Source organism: Zootermopsis nevadensis, unplaced genomic scaffold, assembly GCF_977971745.1.
Source record: "Zootermopsis nevadensis isolate Lab colony 2312 unplaced genomic scaffold, Znev_1.0 Znev_ptg000010l, whole genome shotgun sequence".
Lineage (NCBI taxonomy): Eukaryota > Metazoa > Arthropoda > Insecta > Blattodea > Termopsidae > Zootermopsis > Zootermopsis nevadensis.
This window is the reverse complement of record NW_028259142.1, coordinates 5,440,147-5,456,792: the sequence shown is the minus strand read 5'-3', so window position 1 is coordinate 5,456,792 and position 16,646 is coordinate 5,440,147. Positions and strand designations below refer to the sequence as shown.

General features: G+C 37.9%; 2 protein-coding genes across 11 annotated transcripts in view; both read left to right on the top strand.

Annotated features, from left to right (window-relative positions):
- LOC110837766 (putative multidrug resistance-associated protein lethal(2)03659) overlaps positions 1–9,102 on the top strand; it is a 33,798-nt gene extending 24,696 nt beyond the window's left edge. For 4 of the 7 annotated variants that reach the window (XM_022080464.2, XM_022080299.2, XM_022080379.2 and 1 more), the window contains 8 exons: positions 27–133; positions 1,443–1,566; positions 2,493–2,663; positions 4,149–4,276; positions 4,554–4,975; positions 6,352–6,481; positions 7,040–7,150; positions 8,858–9,102. In XM_022080464.2, coding sequence (XP_021936156.1) covers positions 27–133; positions 1,443–1,566; positions 2,493–2,663; positions 4,149–4,276; positions 4,554–4,975; positions 6,352–6,481; positions 7,040–7,150; positions 8,858–8,890 — 1,226 coding nt within the window. In that variant the 3' untranslated portion in view covers positions 8,891–9,102. The other 3 variants (XR_002545882.2, XR_002545899.2, XM_022080590.2) reach the window with 3 other exon arrangements.
- Positions 9,103–12,823: 3,721 nt separating this feature from the next.
- LOC110837597 (putative multidrug resistance-associated protein lethal(2)03659) overlaps positions 12,824–16,646 on the top strand; it is a 29,575-nt gene continuing 25,752 nt past the window's right edge. Inside the window, exons 1-3 of one of the 4 annotated variants that reach the window (XM_022080016.2) lie at positions 12,824–13,486; positions 13,740–13,850; positions 15,571–15,705. In XM_022080016.2, the coding sequence (XP_021935708.2) occupies positions 13,410–13,486; positions 13,740–13,850; positions 15,571–15,705 (323 nt within the window). In that variant the 5' untranslated portion in view covers positions 12,824–13,409. Of the gene's footprint in view, positions 13,487–13,739; positions 13,851–15,570; positions 15,706–16,646 lie in introns of those variants that run through there. The other 3 variants (XM_022079926.2, XM_022080099.2, XM_087346316.1) reach the window with 3 other exon arrangements.

Genomic DNA, 16,646 nt, shown 5'->3' with positions numbered 1-16,646 from the left:
TTTACATGTATTTCTTATGTTGGCAGCAAAGAGTCCAGTATTCTCACACCTTAGTGCATCACTGCAAGGTCTAAGCACAATTCGAGCACTTGGTGCACAGACCATGTTGGAGAAAGAGTTTGATAGTCACCAGGTCAGTTCAGCACATTTTTGCAGTCAGAATCCATGGTTTAATTCCTGTGTCACTGTCTTTATAAATCTGAAGCTACTTAGTACAGTTAATTTACATTTGGCCAAGTTAATAAGAATAAGAAATGACCATGTGACTGGAAAGCATAATTAATTTTTAAATTAAAGTTCTTAGGTGTTCTTTACGCTTGATCGTAGTAAAGAACACCTTGTGGGCCTGTCCATGTCTGTCTGTCCTCCCAAGCAGCAAAGCAATCCCAGGGCCCCAACCGCCCAGAGATTTAGTCATGGCGTTAACTTGACTGGGGCTCTTTCTGCCAGGTCTTTGCGCCCTAGATTTGTCGCATTTTGGGGCTATGCCCGCAAGGCTTCTCCCCATAGCTGAACCCTGCCTTCCCTCAGGCCTTGCTATGTGCTTTAAGCCTGCTAATGTATCACTTCTGTAAATTAAGGTGAAAGAAGTAATGTTAGAAAATGGAAGCTGGCTTTTGTTATGTAGTGAAATACAGCTGTAATGGTAAAATTATTTTTTTACTTCATTGGTTTTTTTCTTTTGTATTTCTTCTGATGTGAATTCCAGTTCTCTGTTATTGTCAGAACATCTGGGTAGTCTGTGTTACAGTGAATTATTATCAATGATCAGGACTTTTATGTATCTAAAAATAACTTCCATCACATCCCTTCCAGTCTGTAAACATAAAATTTATTGGATCTACAGGCCTAACATTCAAATTGAATGCAGCCATCACTTCCAGGCTCCTGTTTGGAACTGCATGACTACCATCAAGCACTACAATATTTTCCCAATGCAAGTTAAGTATCACTCCATAAGAAGAATTAAATCAACTTACCTTTTTTTTAGCAGTTCCTGCCAGGAGCCAGGATGTGACAACTGCATTCGACTTTATTAGTAAACACACTGTTTATGTGTACGTAATGATGCTGGACGTCATGTGTGTGATTGAACCAGTGCCTTCTGCCTTTTGACCAGTCTGTCGTATAACTTTTGTACTTTGAAATGTAGTTTATGTGCGAGATTCCAAGTTCTCATGGTAGTGAGTGTGAAGATGGCTGTCTTCTGGGATGTTACACCATGTAGTCTGGCAGTATTTTTCTGATGTTTTGGAGGCAGCAAGCACCTTTGAAACATTGGTAAACTACTTCTTGACTACATTGCACAATATCCCAGGAGAGTGTTGTCTTCAAATTCAATTTAATTTTTACCAAATGTGAGGTGCCGAGGTACCAAGTGGAAATGGTAAACCAATAAACATTTTTCATTCTGTTTATTTATTTTTGTTTTATGGTAACAGGACTTACACTCATCAGTGTGGTATATATTTGCTGCAGTGACCCGAGCATTTGCTTTATATCTTGACAGTGTCTGCCTCATATATATGACCTGCGTCACTCTCGGCTTTCTCGTCATGGGTGAAAGTGAGTTCAATATTTCGCATTCATAGTTTTCTCTGTGAGTTTATTTTAATTTTGGAGTACAGTGTGTATGAACATTAACTCTGAATTTCACACATTTTTGTCTTTATAATTATAGTGTAGTTTTATCTTTGAATGTGTATGCATTCAATTTTGAAAGCTTTCGAAATGACAAAGAAACAGTAAATAGACAAAATAATAAATAGTGACGATTGAAGAGTCTGAAATTTGAAATGTTATTTGATTTCAGTACAGTTTTAGTTTAACTTTTTTAAAGTTCAAATGAAGAAACTTATTTATGTGTTGTAAGCACCTGCACCTTTTGGCATAGCTTGTATTTTCTCAAGAGTTTTGTTCATAGAGTACATTGCATTCTGAACATTATAATAGCTTTGGTTACACAACCATCACATAAGTGGAAACATTCTTCTTCTATTTGCAACAAAATATTCCACATATACACCTGTTAACTTTGTCAAATTTTTCTGTCAGTCTGCTTGTAATAAGTCAAGAACTGCTAAATGGATTTTCATGAAATTTTATGTCGGGAATGTCATTTGTGGTCTTGCGGGTTGTGATGCTGTGTAATACAATATGTGGTTACCAGTATTTTAGAGAAACATATCACTTCTGTAAGATTCGAGGTTTTCACAGCGGTGAGTATGAATATTTCTGTCTTCTGGGTTGTTGCGCTGTGTAGTCTGGTCGATGTTAACCAACGTTTCAGAGGTCATACTGCCTCCATCATCAGGGCCAGACTACACAGCGCAACAACCCAGAAGACAGAAATCTTCAATGTAAGATTAGTTATAAATTCACAACATTTTTAATAGTTATAGATGGAAATTATTGTGTTACAACATTAACAGTTTTGAGGAGTTATAATTTAGGTTTCATACTTGCTGTGATGCCAAATGTTTTGATTACAGGATACTATGGAGGAGATGTGGGACTTGCAATTACACAAGCAATTGGATTGACAGGACTTATCCAGAAGGGTATACGTCAGTCGGCAGAGTTGGAGAACCAGATGACCGCTGTGGAACGTGTGTTGGAGTATTCGAATTTAGAAAAGGAACCTCCATTGGAGTCAGATGCTGGTGAGGCCACTAAAATGTTGAAAGTTTAACTTTAAAAAAAATAATATGCAGTTCTACTGAACGTTTTCCATTCCCTTTGCAGCTTCTTACATCTGATATAAAAATGTCAAAGTAATGAATACAAAAGTGTTCACTCGATGTACATATTCTTATCAGATCTATAGAGTCAACACATAATGACTGCGCCTTGTTGTGATGTTTTACAAAGAGTGTGGAAGACAGAACATTAAAATGAAAGTGATAAGTGATGTTTAGGTAAGGCCCTGTTAATGGACAGAGTCACAAGGCAGTGTGGATGCAGAGGTATGGCAAAGGACCTGTATTTCCTCTACAAGGTCGAGAAACTTTTCTGAGATAAGAGAGTTGGAGAAGCATGCTGTTTTTTAAACAAAAGTGAGAAAATGTACTCTGGTGGATTACATATGTTGCCCTCGGTGGACTAGTGGTTAGCGTGCTTGCCACTGGATCCAGGGTTCGCTGGTTCAAAGCAGGCCGAGGTCGATGGTTTTTTAAGGGTGATAAAAATCTGTAGCACAACTTCCTTTGGAGTGGAAGTATAGCCTGCAGTCCCATGTTGTGGATTTGAAGCGTGTAAAAGAACCTTAGGAGCATGAACGAGATGTTACACGAGCAAAATTCAGCGGCCGTTTCTCACCTATGTCTCTCCTGTTTCTCTGCTAGATGGCTCTAGCAGACAAAATCAGGATTGAGTAGAAATTGTGCAGAGGCAGTGTGCTTGTCACTCAGTACTCACAAATGCACGTTTAAAAGACTAAGAAACCTCCGAAAGGAGTCTGCGAAGACCCACACTGAGTTGTAGAGCCACAGGAAGGAAAGTGGAGTACATATATTTTCCAAATAATTATTTTCTGTTTTGCATCCCTCTTGGCCTTGCAGTTTATTTATTACAGATATAAGTCTACTATTCAAAGCTTTGCGCTGCTCTGTCATGTCCATAGTCTGTTTATATTAATGTTATAAGTGCTTACATTTAATATTTTTTTGGATTAGATTTCAGATTTTCACTGCATTGAAAGTTTAGATTTTGGTCTTCTGAATTGTGACCTCATGGTTCAGAGGAACGTGGAGCTCCATTATCAGTGTATAAGTGTGTTTTGCTGCTGTGTGCAAGGGATTATATTAAGAAGGGTGAGTGACTGGGGCGAAAGAGAACAAGAAAATTAGCAAATTAGAGCTGTGGATGGGGGAGATAAGTGGCCTTAATTAGCTATATTTTATGCATGTTATGCTTTAACAGTGTTAAAAAATTTGTAAAATTTGGGCATCCTATAAATCAGGAGTCATAAGTAACTGATATCATACCTTCTGGGGCACACTTCCAGTACCAAATTCTATTAAAATCTGTCAGTAATTTGAGAAATTATACGTGCGCACACTGAAGAACATAGCTTCATTATGTAATCATTTTATTCAATCTGTACAGATTATTCATACTAATATAGCCTAATTCTCTTGAGGTTGCAGACAAGAAACCAAAAGATGATTGGCCATCACAAGGAGAAGTAGTATTTGATCGAGTTTTCCTTGGCTACTCCAAGGAAGGACCATTTGTCTTGAATAATATCAACTTCTTCATCAGACCAGCTGAAAAGGTGATGCAAATCTATCTAGATATATTTTAATGTTCAGTTCAGAAGATTTTATTTAGTAGTTTATCAAGAAATTAAAAATCATAAATGCAATTAACAGTAGATGCTTGGGCAGTGCTTAAATAATCTTAGATTTTGTTTCCCCTTCTTAACTTCTTCATAGCCATATTTTCATGTTATCCTGTTTTTTATGTAATTATTAGCATCTCATCAAAAAGCATAATCCGATCTAGACAGCACACAGTACTTATTGTCTGTGGGTCTTTTTCCCCTAATTCAGGTGGGCATTGTGGGCCGCACTGGAGCAGGTAAGTCCTCCCTTATCACAGCTCTGTTCCGTTTGGTGGACCTGACTAGGGGCTCAATCCAAATCGATGGTGTGGACATTGCTTCAATTGGACTCCATGATCTACGATCCAAGATCTCCATAATCCCACAGGAGCCCACCCTGTTCTCTGGAACTCTTCGCAGCAATCTGGACCCATTTGAACAGTACACAGATGTTGCACTGTGGGCTGCTCTGGCTCATGTGGAACTGAAGCAGGTCGTGGAAGAGCTACCTGCTGGGCTGAGCCACAGAGTGTCAGAAGGCGGGACCAACTTCAGTGTGGGACAGCGCCAGCTCCTGTGTCTTGCCCGTGCCATCATCAGGAACAACAAGATTCTGGTGCTAGATGAAGCTACAGCTAATGTGGATCCACAGTGAGTGCTTCCTTAATTTTTTTAGTTAAATAAAGTTAATGAAGACTGCTGTCTTCAGGATTATGATGCCTTATGGTCTGGTAGAAGTTTACCAGCGTTTCAGAGGTATTTTTTGCCTCCGTCATGAGGGCAGTTATCTTCATACTTGCCATCATGATAACTTCAGATCCTGCAAATGCAATTGATGATGGAGGCAGCAAGTACCTCAGAAGTGTTGGTAATCTTCTACCAGACTACACAGTGCTACAGCCCAGCAGACAGCCATCTTTGTCCTTGTCAACATAATCTGTTATACCACAGTGTTACGGAAACTGGCTCTGTTTCCGTCTTAAGGCGAGAGGCGCCTGCTCGGTTGGGTCCGTCGATAGAGCTAGTCTCCGTCACTGGACCAGTGTACTGATTTCCTTGCACTGCACAGAAAGCATGCTGTGGTAGCCTCAACTGACATGTTGCTGACTGGTCCTTGTGGTCCCTTCTCTACTTCTTTCAGTTTTTTATCCCACCAGTATATGTTGTTTTCATGTGTGGTGTTTCATTAAATATGCAGTGATACTTAACATCACTCAGATAACTGACTTGCATTTTGTTTGCCATAACACATTGCACTTTCCTGTGTGCAGGAAACATGACTGCTGATTGATGTGCTCTGTCTTGGCCTGATCCTTGCACATTTCATGTGTGATTTCCTTTATTTCCTTTCTCCAATAGAAACTAAGAGGACTTCTCTTTTGGTAGCTGTTTCATTCATATTTCTGTCATGTGTAATTATGAAATGACAACACTTCAGAATCTCACCATGATTATATTGTGGCTTGTGCCTAACTCCCCTCCCTGGCTAGTGGATGTGGGCTATGGGTGTGGCCATCATGGAATGTTCCAGATGGAGTATTCCCCTTGCAGAAAGGAGAACTTTCGGGAAAGGGAACCTTTGGGATTCTTGGCCTGGAACGTTCCACGAATGGGCCGCCCGATATAAAATGTCGTCTGCCCGAGTGCTAAGGGATTATCATGGATCAGAGGTGACAGTGGCAAATAAGGCGGCATTGAACAGCGAGTGAAGCAGTGAGTCAGTGAGACAGAGGGTACGGTGACAGCAAGATGGTGAAGTGTTGAGTGAAACAGAAGTGTGGACAGAGCTGAGTGCATGTCACATAGTTGTAGAAATAGATACTTCAGAACTGTATTGGGAGAATTGCCTGTGTGTGTAGACTCTGTAAACTGATTTATTCTCAATAAATCAAGGTTGACATAGAGCCCAAGCAATAGTTGATAGTCATCGACATAACAATATGAACATGGTGTATATGTGTGCAAAATCTGTTATTCTGTCTTAGGTACTTTTTGCATTAGTATCTGGTTCTCTGTATGCATTTCAGAACTGATGAATTGATTCAGGCAACAATTCGTCACAAGTTTGCTGACTGCACGGTGCTGACCATTGCTCATCGTCTGCATACAGTCATGGACGCCGACCGTATGATTGTCATGGATGCTGGATCTGTTGTGGTGAGCCTTGCCTTGGCCATTTATAAATCGGTCCCTAGGTTATTCCTGTGTTACTTCAACCTTAAGATTATTAAAGAAAATATATATAGTCATCATATGTGCACGAAGGACAACTTCATAAGATTCATATTGTATAAGTAACAATGAGTGTATGTTGATTGTACTTTTACCTCTTAAAATTAATCAAATAAGGACATTGAAATAAGTTAGACATGTGACCCACAGAGAGAAATCAAGAAATGTAGGTAGTATTGTGGCAGGAAAATCTTGAGGAAAATGATCAGTTGGGAAACCAAAGCACAAATAGTTAAACTTTATAGTGAATCTGGTTGTGAAGCTGTAAGTTGAATTAAGTGGCTTTGAACAGCCTCAAGTGCTAAGCCCTCATATGATAATGAGCTTTGGGGTTCTATAACAGCAGAGCATTTTTTGGTTAGATTAATATTTGATGGCTGCCCAGAAGACAGTGATCTTCTTACATGTTGCTGTGAATTTCTCTTATCTCACCAGATTAATACTTATTGATTGCTCTTAATTTAACATGGCCATTGCCTGCAGGAATGTGACCACCCATATTTGCTGCTGAAAAACAGGAGTAGTTTCCTGTCTCAGATAGTGCAGCAGACCAGTCATCCTATGTCGGAGTCACTGTTCACAATGGCACAGAACGTAAGTACTATCATATGCAAGTGACATTGCAAGTTCGTTTTCTGTTTGATGATTGAAACTTTTTTTTTTTTTGTTCTCCTTTTACTGAAATCTTGTTACAGTGGTTGTCGGTTTTTCCCACATGTAGTGTTTATTTTCCATGGCCCTAATGAAAATCCATAAATAATGTAATGTCTTGGGCAGACATATCAGGTCCCTGATGATGATGACTGAGATGGCTGTCAAAATGTTGGTTTTTATGGTCACCTTGCATAGTTGATTGCCCGCAAAGACTTCATTCAGTTTATAACCACAAAAGCTATCATGCATCATAAAATTGTAGTTTTGACTATCATGTAGACTCCTTCTTATATCCTTACTGCTTTAGATTTCTTTATTTTACCACTTTTCGTATTTGTTATAGAGTTTTTCAGATGATCTGTATTATCAGTATGAATGTTGCTTAGTATCTGAAATTCTTTACTCTTTATGTAATGTTCAACTTCTTACATCTCTGTGAAGCACCTTACACATAATCCATCTGGTTGTGTGTGTGTTTCACATTAACACGTCACTAAACTCTTAATTCCAGAGCTAAATTCCAGTGAGCAGCCCCATAGTATAGGGATTTAAATACCAGATTCCCATATGGTAAAGGTTATTATTTTCTTTTAGTTTCATGTTAAAATAATTTGTATTACCATCAAAAGACATAAAGGAATATGCAGTGAGGATAAAGATAAAGGCATGTACTTATTCCCTGTAGGCCGGATCTTTATTTTTGCCACAGTGTCCAGACTGGTCCCACCCAGCCTTCAAAAATTAATTCTCGACTTCTCTCAAATTTATTACTGTCTAGGAAGGTGTTCAATGTCTTATTTGTGGGCGTAGGCATTGGAGTAAATATAATATCCAGTTAACTTTAGTGGTTATAATGTGTATGTAAATTGCTTCTGTCTAAAAGTGAGGAAGTTGCCAAGTAAGAACACAGGTCAGTTTAATGTTTTATGAGTGCTTCAATTCTGTATTTCAAAGGATAATTTTTTTCTTTCCTCCCATGTAAGAATTTTGCATAATATTTTGGAATTGTTTTATCCGTTGAAGAATCATTATTGATATGCATCTTAGTTCTTGGTTTGAATTTTGGTATTTCTTACTGTGGGGTTTGGTGGCATCTTGAATATTCCATCATGTGATTTTAAAACGTTATCTCCTTTGGACATCGGTTTTAGTTTTATCGCCTGTTTTCTGGCCTTCTTTCACGGTCTCTGGCTTCAGTATATGCAAGGTTATAGGTACAAGGTCTTGTATACTTTTTTTAATTGTTAGGAGTGGTTTCTTTGTTTGAAAAACCACTGTTGTCTGGAAATATGGACTAGCTCTATTGGTTGGTACCAACATAGTATGCTCTACCTGAAAATAGGGACAGATTCTTGTCTTCAGAATGTAATTTCTTACTTAAGATTGTAAAAATGAACCACCTGTCTGTCTCACTTTGCTATTTGCTGAAATTCAGTGTACCACTGTTGTGAAAGTGAATACAGATGGAAATTATAGCAAAAAATACTGTCAACTGGGTAATGTTAATACAACTTTATAATTTTGCTGGTATGGTTCAGAGATTTAGTTTTTGTTTAACATAATCTGTTGGAAAGTTTTATGCCTCTAGATTTTGAATATTGTATAGTATTGAGTTCTTGTAATTCTTTTTTCTTCTCTTTTTTTCAGAGCTACAAGAAAAGTACTGTCTCACAATCATGATAGAGGGACACCACAGGAAATGGAAATCCAAGTGTAACGTGAAAAATAAGATCTCACGTGAATGACAGGGAGACATCTAGTCTCAATTTCCTGTGTCTTTTAATATCTCTTTCTATCCAATTTTGCATGCAATGAACATATTGCTACAGTTATTAATACAATAGTTTCTTTGTAATAAATATTTCAGAACAGTAAAAGAGCACAAAAAATAAGTTGTGATTGGATCAATATTTATATGTTACCTACTGTTTTCATTTGACCTTGAATTTTATCTGTCATGGCTGAATTGTCTGAAAAGCTTAACTTTAATGCTGTTTAGAAGTTATTTTGATTTTGGTTGAGGTTCAGTTTTGAAGTATGAAGAAACACATTTTATTACTTGCCATGCACACAAGACAAAAGTGTTTAGAATATGTATGATTCTTGGAAACAGGCTTCCAGCACCCAGTCCTTCTGGAATAAATGGAAGAATGTTTGGTTTAATATCCAGCAAACTGAAATGTGTTTAAAACAAAATTTATAGAACTGAATAACACAGACATCTTGTGTTGTATTCCTTTGATATGATCATATTCTTTTGATAAAACATTTGTCCATTTGTAAATTAGACTTGCTGACTATATTTTCTGATCTCTTATGATGTGTAGGTATCGAGCATTCCTGATTTTGGAAGAGCTGTGCAACAGACCGTCTTAAATCAGTGTTTGAATTGTTACTTTATTACATAAATTACAAGGTAGCTCAGTCAGTATAGTGACTGGCTACAGGCTGGACAATCTGGGTTTGATCCCTGATGGGGGCAGAGGATTTTTCCTGTAGCCTATGTGTCCTGACTGGCTCTGCGGCCCACCCATCATCCTGTCTAATAGATACGAAAGTCCTTTCCCAGGGGTAAAGAGCAGCTCGGGCGTAACGCTGATCACTCGCCCCCATCTAGTGCTGAGGTTAAGACCGAGTAGGAGCTATATCACCTCACTTCTGCTACCAGGGAGTCAATTAATTAGTTATAAAATAACATTCAGGGTTGTAGATAAGATATATGAAGATAATTATAATATGTTTATAATTATGTTTACAACAACAAATTTTGATGAACCAAATTCAAGTTCATTGAGGAATGTTGACTAAATGTTTTTCATGCTTTACCTGATTCATTCTTGGTGAATGAGCATCTAGTACTGTGAAATAAATAGGCTACAACTTTTTGCTTTCCAATTCACTGTACTAGATAACCTCTCATTTCTTTAACAGTAAACAAGGTTGGAAAGTGTGTTCTGTATGAGAACACACATATTATCCTCGTGCATTCTTTGCAGTGTGCATTTTGAGGTATTGAATCACCCGTGTTCGATAGTTCACACATGGTCAGATTGCAGCACCTCAGTGTCTACCCCACAAATTTCTGCAACACAGTAGTGATGGCTGATATTTCTGAAATCTGAGCAACCTCTGATATATCCAGATGCAGCCAATGCAGTTTAAAAAGATGGAACTTAAAGAACCTGCTGTAAACAGTGGTAGTACTGTTCCCACAGTGAATGCTACCAAGATTGACTGCCCTCTAATGGCATGCTGTTCATGCCAATTTTCACATAAATTTGTCAGTTTCTATAAAAATTAGTCTGAAATCAAAATGGGACAAATATATGTAACATACCAATAGGGTTCTTTGGGAGCTAGGAATGTTGAGAAGATAAATGGAAAAGGACTTTGGAAGAAGAAGGAGAGACTTGGGTGATGAAGCGAAGAGAAGGACAAATGAAAATAGATGTTGGTTTTCTGGGTTATAATGCCATGTGTACTTGTTGGTAGATACCTCCACATGGCATTATAAGTCAGATGACTGACGTCAACATCTTCTCCTCCATGAGAACCTCAAATCTTATGAATGAAAATGGATTTTTGATGAGAGGAATACTAACTAACTAACTTGATGGCTTACCAAACCCAAAGGTTCATCACTGAAGTAACCAAAGCCCTCCACTGGACCCTGTCCTGGGCCAACAAAATCCAGTCTCCTTCAACTCCTATCTCCCATAGATCCTACCTGACATTATCCTCCCATCTACGTATAGGTCTCCCCAGAGGTCTCTTCCCCTCAGGCTTCCCAACCAACACCTGGTGCACACCTCTTGTCCCATCCATGCCCACTACATGCCCTGCCCATCTCATTCTTCTTGACTTAATCACCCTGACAATACTGGGGGAGTACAAATTTTTAAGTTTGTCATTATGTAGTTTTCTCCATGCCCCATCGTCTTCTCTCCTAGGCCCAAATATCCTCCTCAACACCCTATTCTCAAACACCTGCAATCTATGTTCCTCCCTCGGAGTGAGAGACCATGTTTCGCACCCATACAAAACAACAGGTAGAATTATACTTTAATTTTCAGGTTGATGAGAGGAATACTGGTAAGCAACACTAAAAAGACATGAAAACAAATTACAGACATGGATGTTAAGTTACTACTCATTCATACTAATGCCAATCCCACAGGTCTTCAACTTTTCTAGGGAATTTTAAAGATGTAAGTGATTTGAAAACAGTTAGCTTAAGAAGGATACCACATTTAAATTTGAGAATTCTAGAATAGTTGATGAAAGCATTAAGGATTAAACAGTGTTTAGGAATGACACAGTTCAAATTTAGAAGTTGGCTAATGGTATTGTCCCAGCATCATGCGCATCTGCCTGATTGATAATAAATAAGGGGTAAAGATAATAACTTTGAATTCACCCATTTTGATTCACCATTAAAAGTGATCAAACTTTGATTTTCATTTCATCGTGATGTCTGTACTGACTAAATTATGATTTGATCGTAATATGATCATCTTCAGGTGTCTGTATGTGGGATATTGTAGATTGTTGAAGTTGATGTGAATATGAAAAAAACAGCAATATTGGTTAAATGGTTAATGCCATTGGATAGAAGTTATTAAGGGAAAAATTAACTTAAGACTGAAATTAAAATGTATTTTTAACCTTGATAACTTATATCCAATGGTATAACTATTTTAACTACTAGTGTTTTATTATCATATGCACGTAATCTTCAAAAGTCAATAGTAACCTATACGCAACCAATTGAAGATGGTCCTGTTGGGATTAAAACATGCAGGATAATCATCATTTAAATAAACACCAAAATAGTTGTGTGGACGGTGCTACTGTGTTATTATTTAATTTGCACAGTGTTATTATTTCAAAACTGATGGCCAATCAGAAGGTGAGTGAAAGCCAGAAGTAGTTGGCAAACAACGCGTTGCCGTGGTCTAATGGTTATTACTCCTGCTTCTTATTCGGGATGTCCTAGGTTCAAATTGGGTGCAGAATGTGTTGGTGTAGGTCGGCGTGAACGCTGCATAATTTTTAACGAAAACCAGCAACGCCAATTTCCTTGTTTAAATTGACTGCCAGAAAAGTTGAGTCACGGCTAGTTTCGATTCGTTGCTTCTTTTGCGGGTTTAGGAAGAGATGTATACTTGAAAAGTGCAATTTGACATATTAACATTACAACTTTTTGAATACCTGTACATGCAAAATTCTAGTGGGACGAGGCATTGTATTAAAGCGATGGTTAGATTCGCTTGATGTTTTTCGTTATGGAATTATGTGTATGTAAGGAAGGTAACGCGTTATCGAAATAGCTATATTTTGTAGCTAAGATAATTATGAATGTTACTCTGTTGATTTGTTATCCATGGTAATGTAATTAGTTTTATCGTAGAGTTATCACGACGCCTCGAGTTTCCAACCATGTTGCGCAAATTACCTTATTTGCACTTGGCTTAGTCATTTATGTATGTTGATCTGTTGATTTATTTTCCCTGGCAATGGAATTAAAGTGCCTTACATAATTTTATTGTAGTTCTTACGGCGCCTAGAGTTTCTAAGGTTCTTGTTTGGATGTCGGAAACAAAGTCAACAAAAAAGACTTGGTATTTGAAATGTGTAAAATATTCCTCACAATATTATTTGAATTAAACAATGATGTATTTAGTGAAAACCAGATCAAGCGGTCAATCCTTTGGACAGTTGCAAGCATTCTCGGGGAACTGTAGATGACTACTACAGTTTTCACCAGTGTTTGGGCAGCATCCTTGCTGTGGAGTGTGATGTAGTTTTGTAACACAGCAGTAATTGATAATCTATGACGAGTAGTACAAATGTATTTCCAGAGGAATATCGTTTAAAACAGATTTAAACATATTGGTCGAACAAAATCAGATATTTTCAATGTGAGGGTTATTGTGAAATAAAAGAGTGGTTATATTATTGTAAGGAACTTTGTCTGCGAATCGTCAGTTAATGTCATATATAACATTTTAATTGGTGGCACACAATTAGAATACATGGCCACCCCTCATTTACATTTACTGCCAAGGACACACAGTGAAGTTTCGCCTTATTGCATCACAGGTGGAGGTTAGTTTGCATGTATTTGGTGGAAGTGTGTCATTGTTCCACATGTTCGCGGACGAAGAGGTAGCGCTACTGAAAACAGGTGAAATTCACAATGAATGCTGGAGTTAAGAAGAAACTGAGCCCTAATCCCAGGATCAGTGCCAATCCGCTGTCACTCATCACATTTGGGTGTGTTACAAACATTGTGCAATTCTGTCGGTCCTATCTCTGCGTATTAATGAAAGTATTAATCATTACTGTTGCAAGTTGTTTATGCCACTTTAATTTGTTAAGATCTTGCAGTTTTTTGAAGAAAAGGAGAGGCTTGGTTAGATAGCCTACATGAAGTGGGAATGTCATATGAAGAAGAATAATAACAACAAAACAATGTATTCTTGTGATTCGTGTTCTATAAACTTTGTATCATTTTATTTACTTTCAGATGGGTAGTGGACATCTTTAGAAAGGGATACAAGAAAGACCTGGAAATTGAAGACTTATATGAAGAACTTGATGAACATCGGTCTAGTTATTTGGGTGATGAGATCGAGAGGTGAGAGTATTTCCATATTCCTTGGATGGCTTATTTGCACTTGATTTACACAAATGTTCCAGTAATTTTATTACTCTTCGTATTTGAAGTAAAATGCTAGAGGAAATAAATAATATACAGAAATATGATGAAATCCTCTCGGGGGACCAGCCACTTAAATTTGTAACAGAAGTCCATCATTTCAGAGAATGATGTGATGGGTAACCATAGTTTGTTATATATGTGTATAATCAGTGTCTCTTCATGTGTTGTCAATGGCTAATGAGGGTAAGGGGGCAGAGTCACATGAAACCCATCTTTAAACATTTGCTCAGAGCTGCTGTACCTGGAACTTTGTGTCAAAGTGACTCAACCAATGTTGTTTTGAGGAGAAAAAAGAAATGGATAAGAAAAAGTGAAACAGTCATTTATCTGTCGCTGGTCGAGATGTTCCGTCATTTGCAAGGCTTTCGCCCCTCCAGTCGTGCCCCACTCTGTGTAGCTTAAACAAACCCATTACTTGGATGTTCCTTCTTTTGTTCTTGTTCTGCCTCCGTGTCGCATAACATGGCTACGGACCTCTCTGACCTCATCCTGTCTGAGTGTTGCTTAACCATCTGTGTCTTCTGGTGGATGTTGATGAGAGGATACCATGCCTGGTTCAACATAAATCCCTTGTCTCTGTTGAAATTATTGGAGTGCAATCATATTTCAGCCAGAGGTCTTGGTTAGTACTGTGACCTCCAAGTCAATTTTATGTCCATTTTCATTGCTGTGTTCTGCTACCACATGTAACATGCATTCAAGTTGAGATGTGTGTCCATTGACTAGTTAGCAATATATGTACCACTTTGGTGTGAACATACAGCTTCAACATTCTGAATATACAGTATATAGTGAAATGAGAAAACTCTTTAAAATTTTACAATAAAACATTCTCTGTTTGCCTGAGGATTGTGTGCAGTGGGCTGGCTTTGGTGTTAGTGGTGTTGAACCATGCAGTTCTGTTACCATAGTGTTAGTTGTAAGACTTGAGGTTCTCACAGCGGTGAGTATGAAGATTTTCGTCTTCTGGGTTGTTGCGCTGTGTAGTCTGGTCGATGTTAACCAACGTTTCAGAGGTCATACTGCCTCCGTCATCAGGGCGATGACGGAGGCAGTATGACCTCTGAAACGTTGGTTAACATCGACCAGACTACACAGCGCAACAACCCAGAAGACGAAAATCTTCATAGTGTTAGTTATTGGACAAAAGAAGCCTTGTATTTTATCTTCTACAACTGGAACACATACATTGGCTAAGTGACTTGTAATTGCAGCATCCGTTGTTAATGAAACTGTGAAGAACAGAAAGGAAATAGATAAGCGATTTGCTCAGTATAGGCAGTTTTATAAAACAGGAAGAGTGTGATACAATTTGTGTTGCATCCCTTATGAATTTGTTAGCACCATGGAATGTATTGCCTATGACTTTAGGTTAAAAGTATGATACATTGCTTTTTCGTTGTAGTAAACTACATTTCTACTCATACAAGATGACTTGCTATAGAAAGTTCATAGAAACATTTCTGGTGAATAAATGGAAAAATTAATTGATTTTAGAAATATCATGCTATAATTGTATTGTATTTCATAGTTCTGTGTGTGGTCTCTGGATTTTACCAAGGACCTTGTGAAACTGTCAGATATGCTTGTGTGTACCTACTTGATATACCTTGTACATGATGTTATTGTTTTTTAGGTTATGGAATTCTGAGTTGAAAGAAGCCAGTGCCAGAGGTTTAGACCCCAGTTTGCTCCGAGTTCTGATCAGATGCCATGGTCGGTATATTATGTTCCTTCAGCTTGTTCTGGCTTCTGTAGAGTTCTGTCTTGTGTGAGTAGACATGCATGAATTAGTAAAAGTTTAAAGATAAACATTCTTATATTATGGATAAGTCCACAAACATACTCAGCCACACTCACTCTTATAGTCACTAACAGACACACTCGCATACTACTCTGACACAACACTGACATGCTCACATGCCCACTCACCCACTCTTACATATACACACTCATACTGACACTCACATGACCTCACACACTGCGTGTAGCGTGTATCTGTTGCCGTAAAAGCCCGAATGTTGGTGAAACCTAGAATATACCAGACAAACCTAGGTTTTACCAAAGAGTATTGGTAAAAGGCCAAAAAGAGAAAGATTCACGTCTTATTTCAGGGCTTTACCATTCACTGTTGGTAAAACCCCATATTCCACGAGAAGACGGTAAAAGTAAAGAGAATGGTATAAATTTAGTAACTCGGTCTTGTAATCAATGTTTTTTTATATTTGCGGTTCCATAAATTACAACTTTAGAAACATACATTCCTTATCTAAGTTTCTTTAAAACAAGTTTAACAGAAGTCAGAATAATAGATAAAAACACTGCAAGAAATAGAAAAATTGTGAAATAAAAAAATATGAGACATTTCAATTATCAGAGTACATTTTTTCACAGCTGTTTCAAGACTTATAACACACCACAGGATTTGCTAACCTAACCTTCTTATGGTACATCCTAACATTTACCAACACCCATCGGTAAGACCCCAAAATAAGACGCGAATAGTTCTTTTTTTGACCTTTTACCAACACAGTTTGGTAAAACCTAGGCGTGTCTGGTAATTCCAGGTTTCACCAACATTCAGGGTTTTATGGTAACATGTGTATGTAAATGAGGTTGGTGCGAGGTGACTCTTGCAGTGCGACCATTAGGTGCTTTTTTATTCGTGCTCTTCTTATAATCTTCTAGGAGCCCTGTGCTAGCAATGAACGA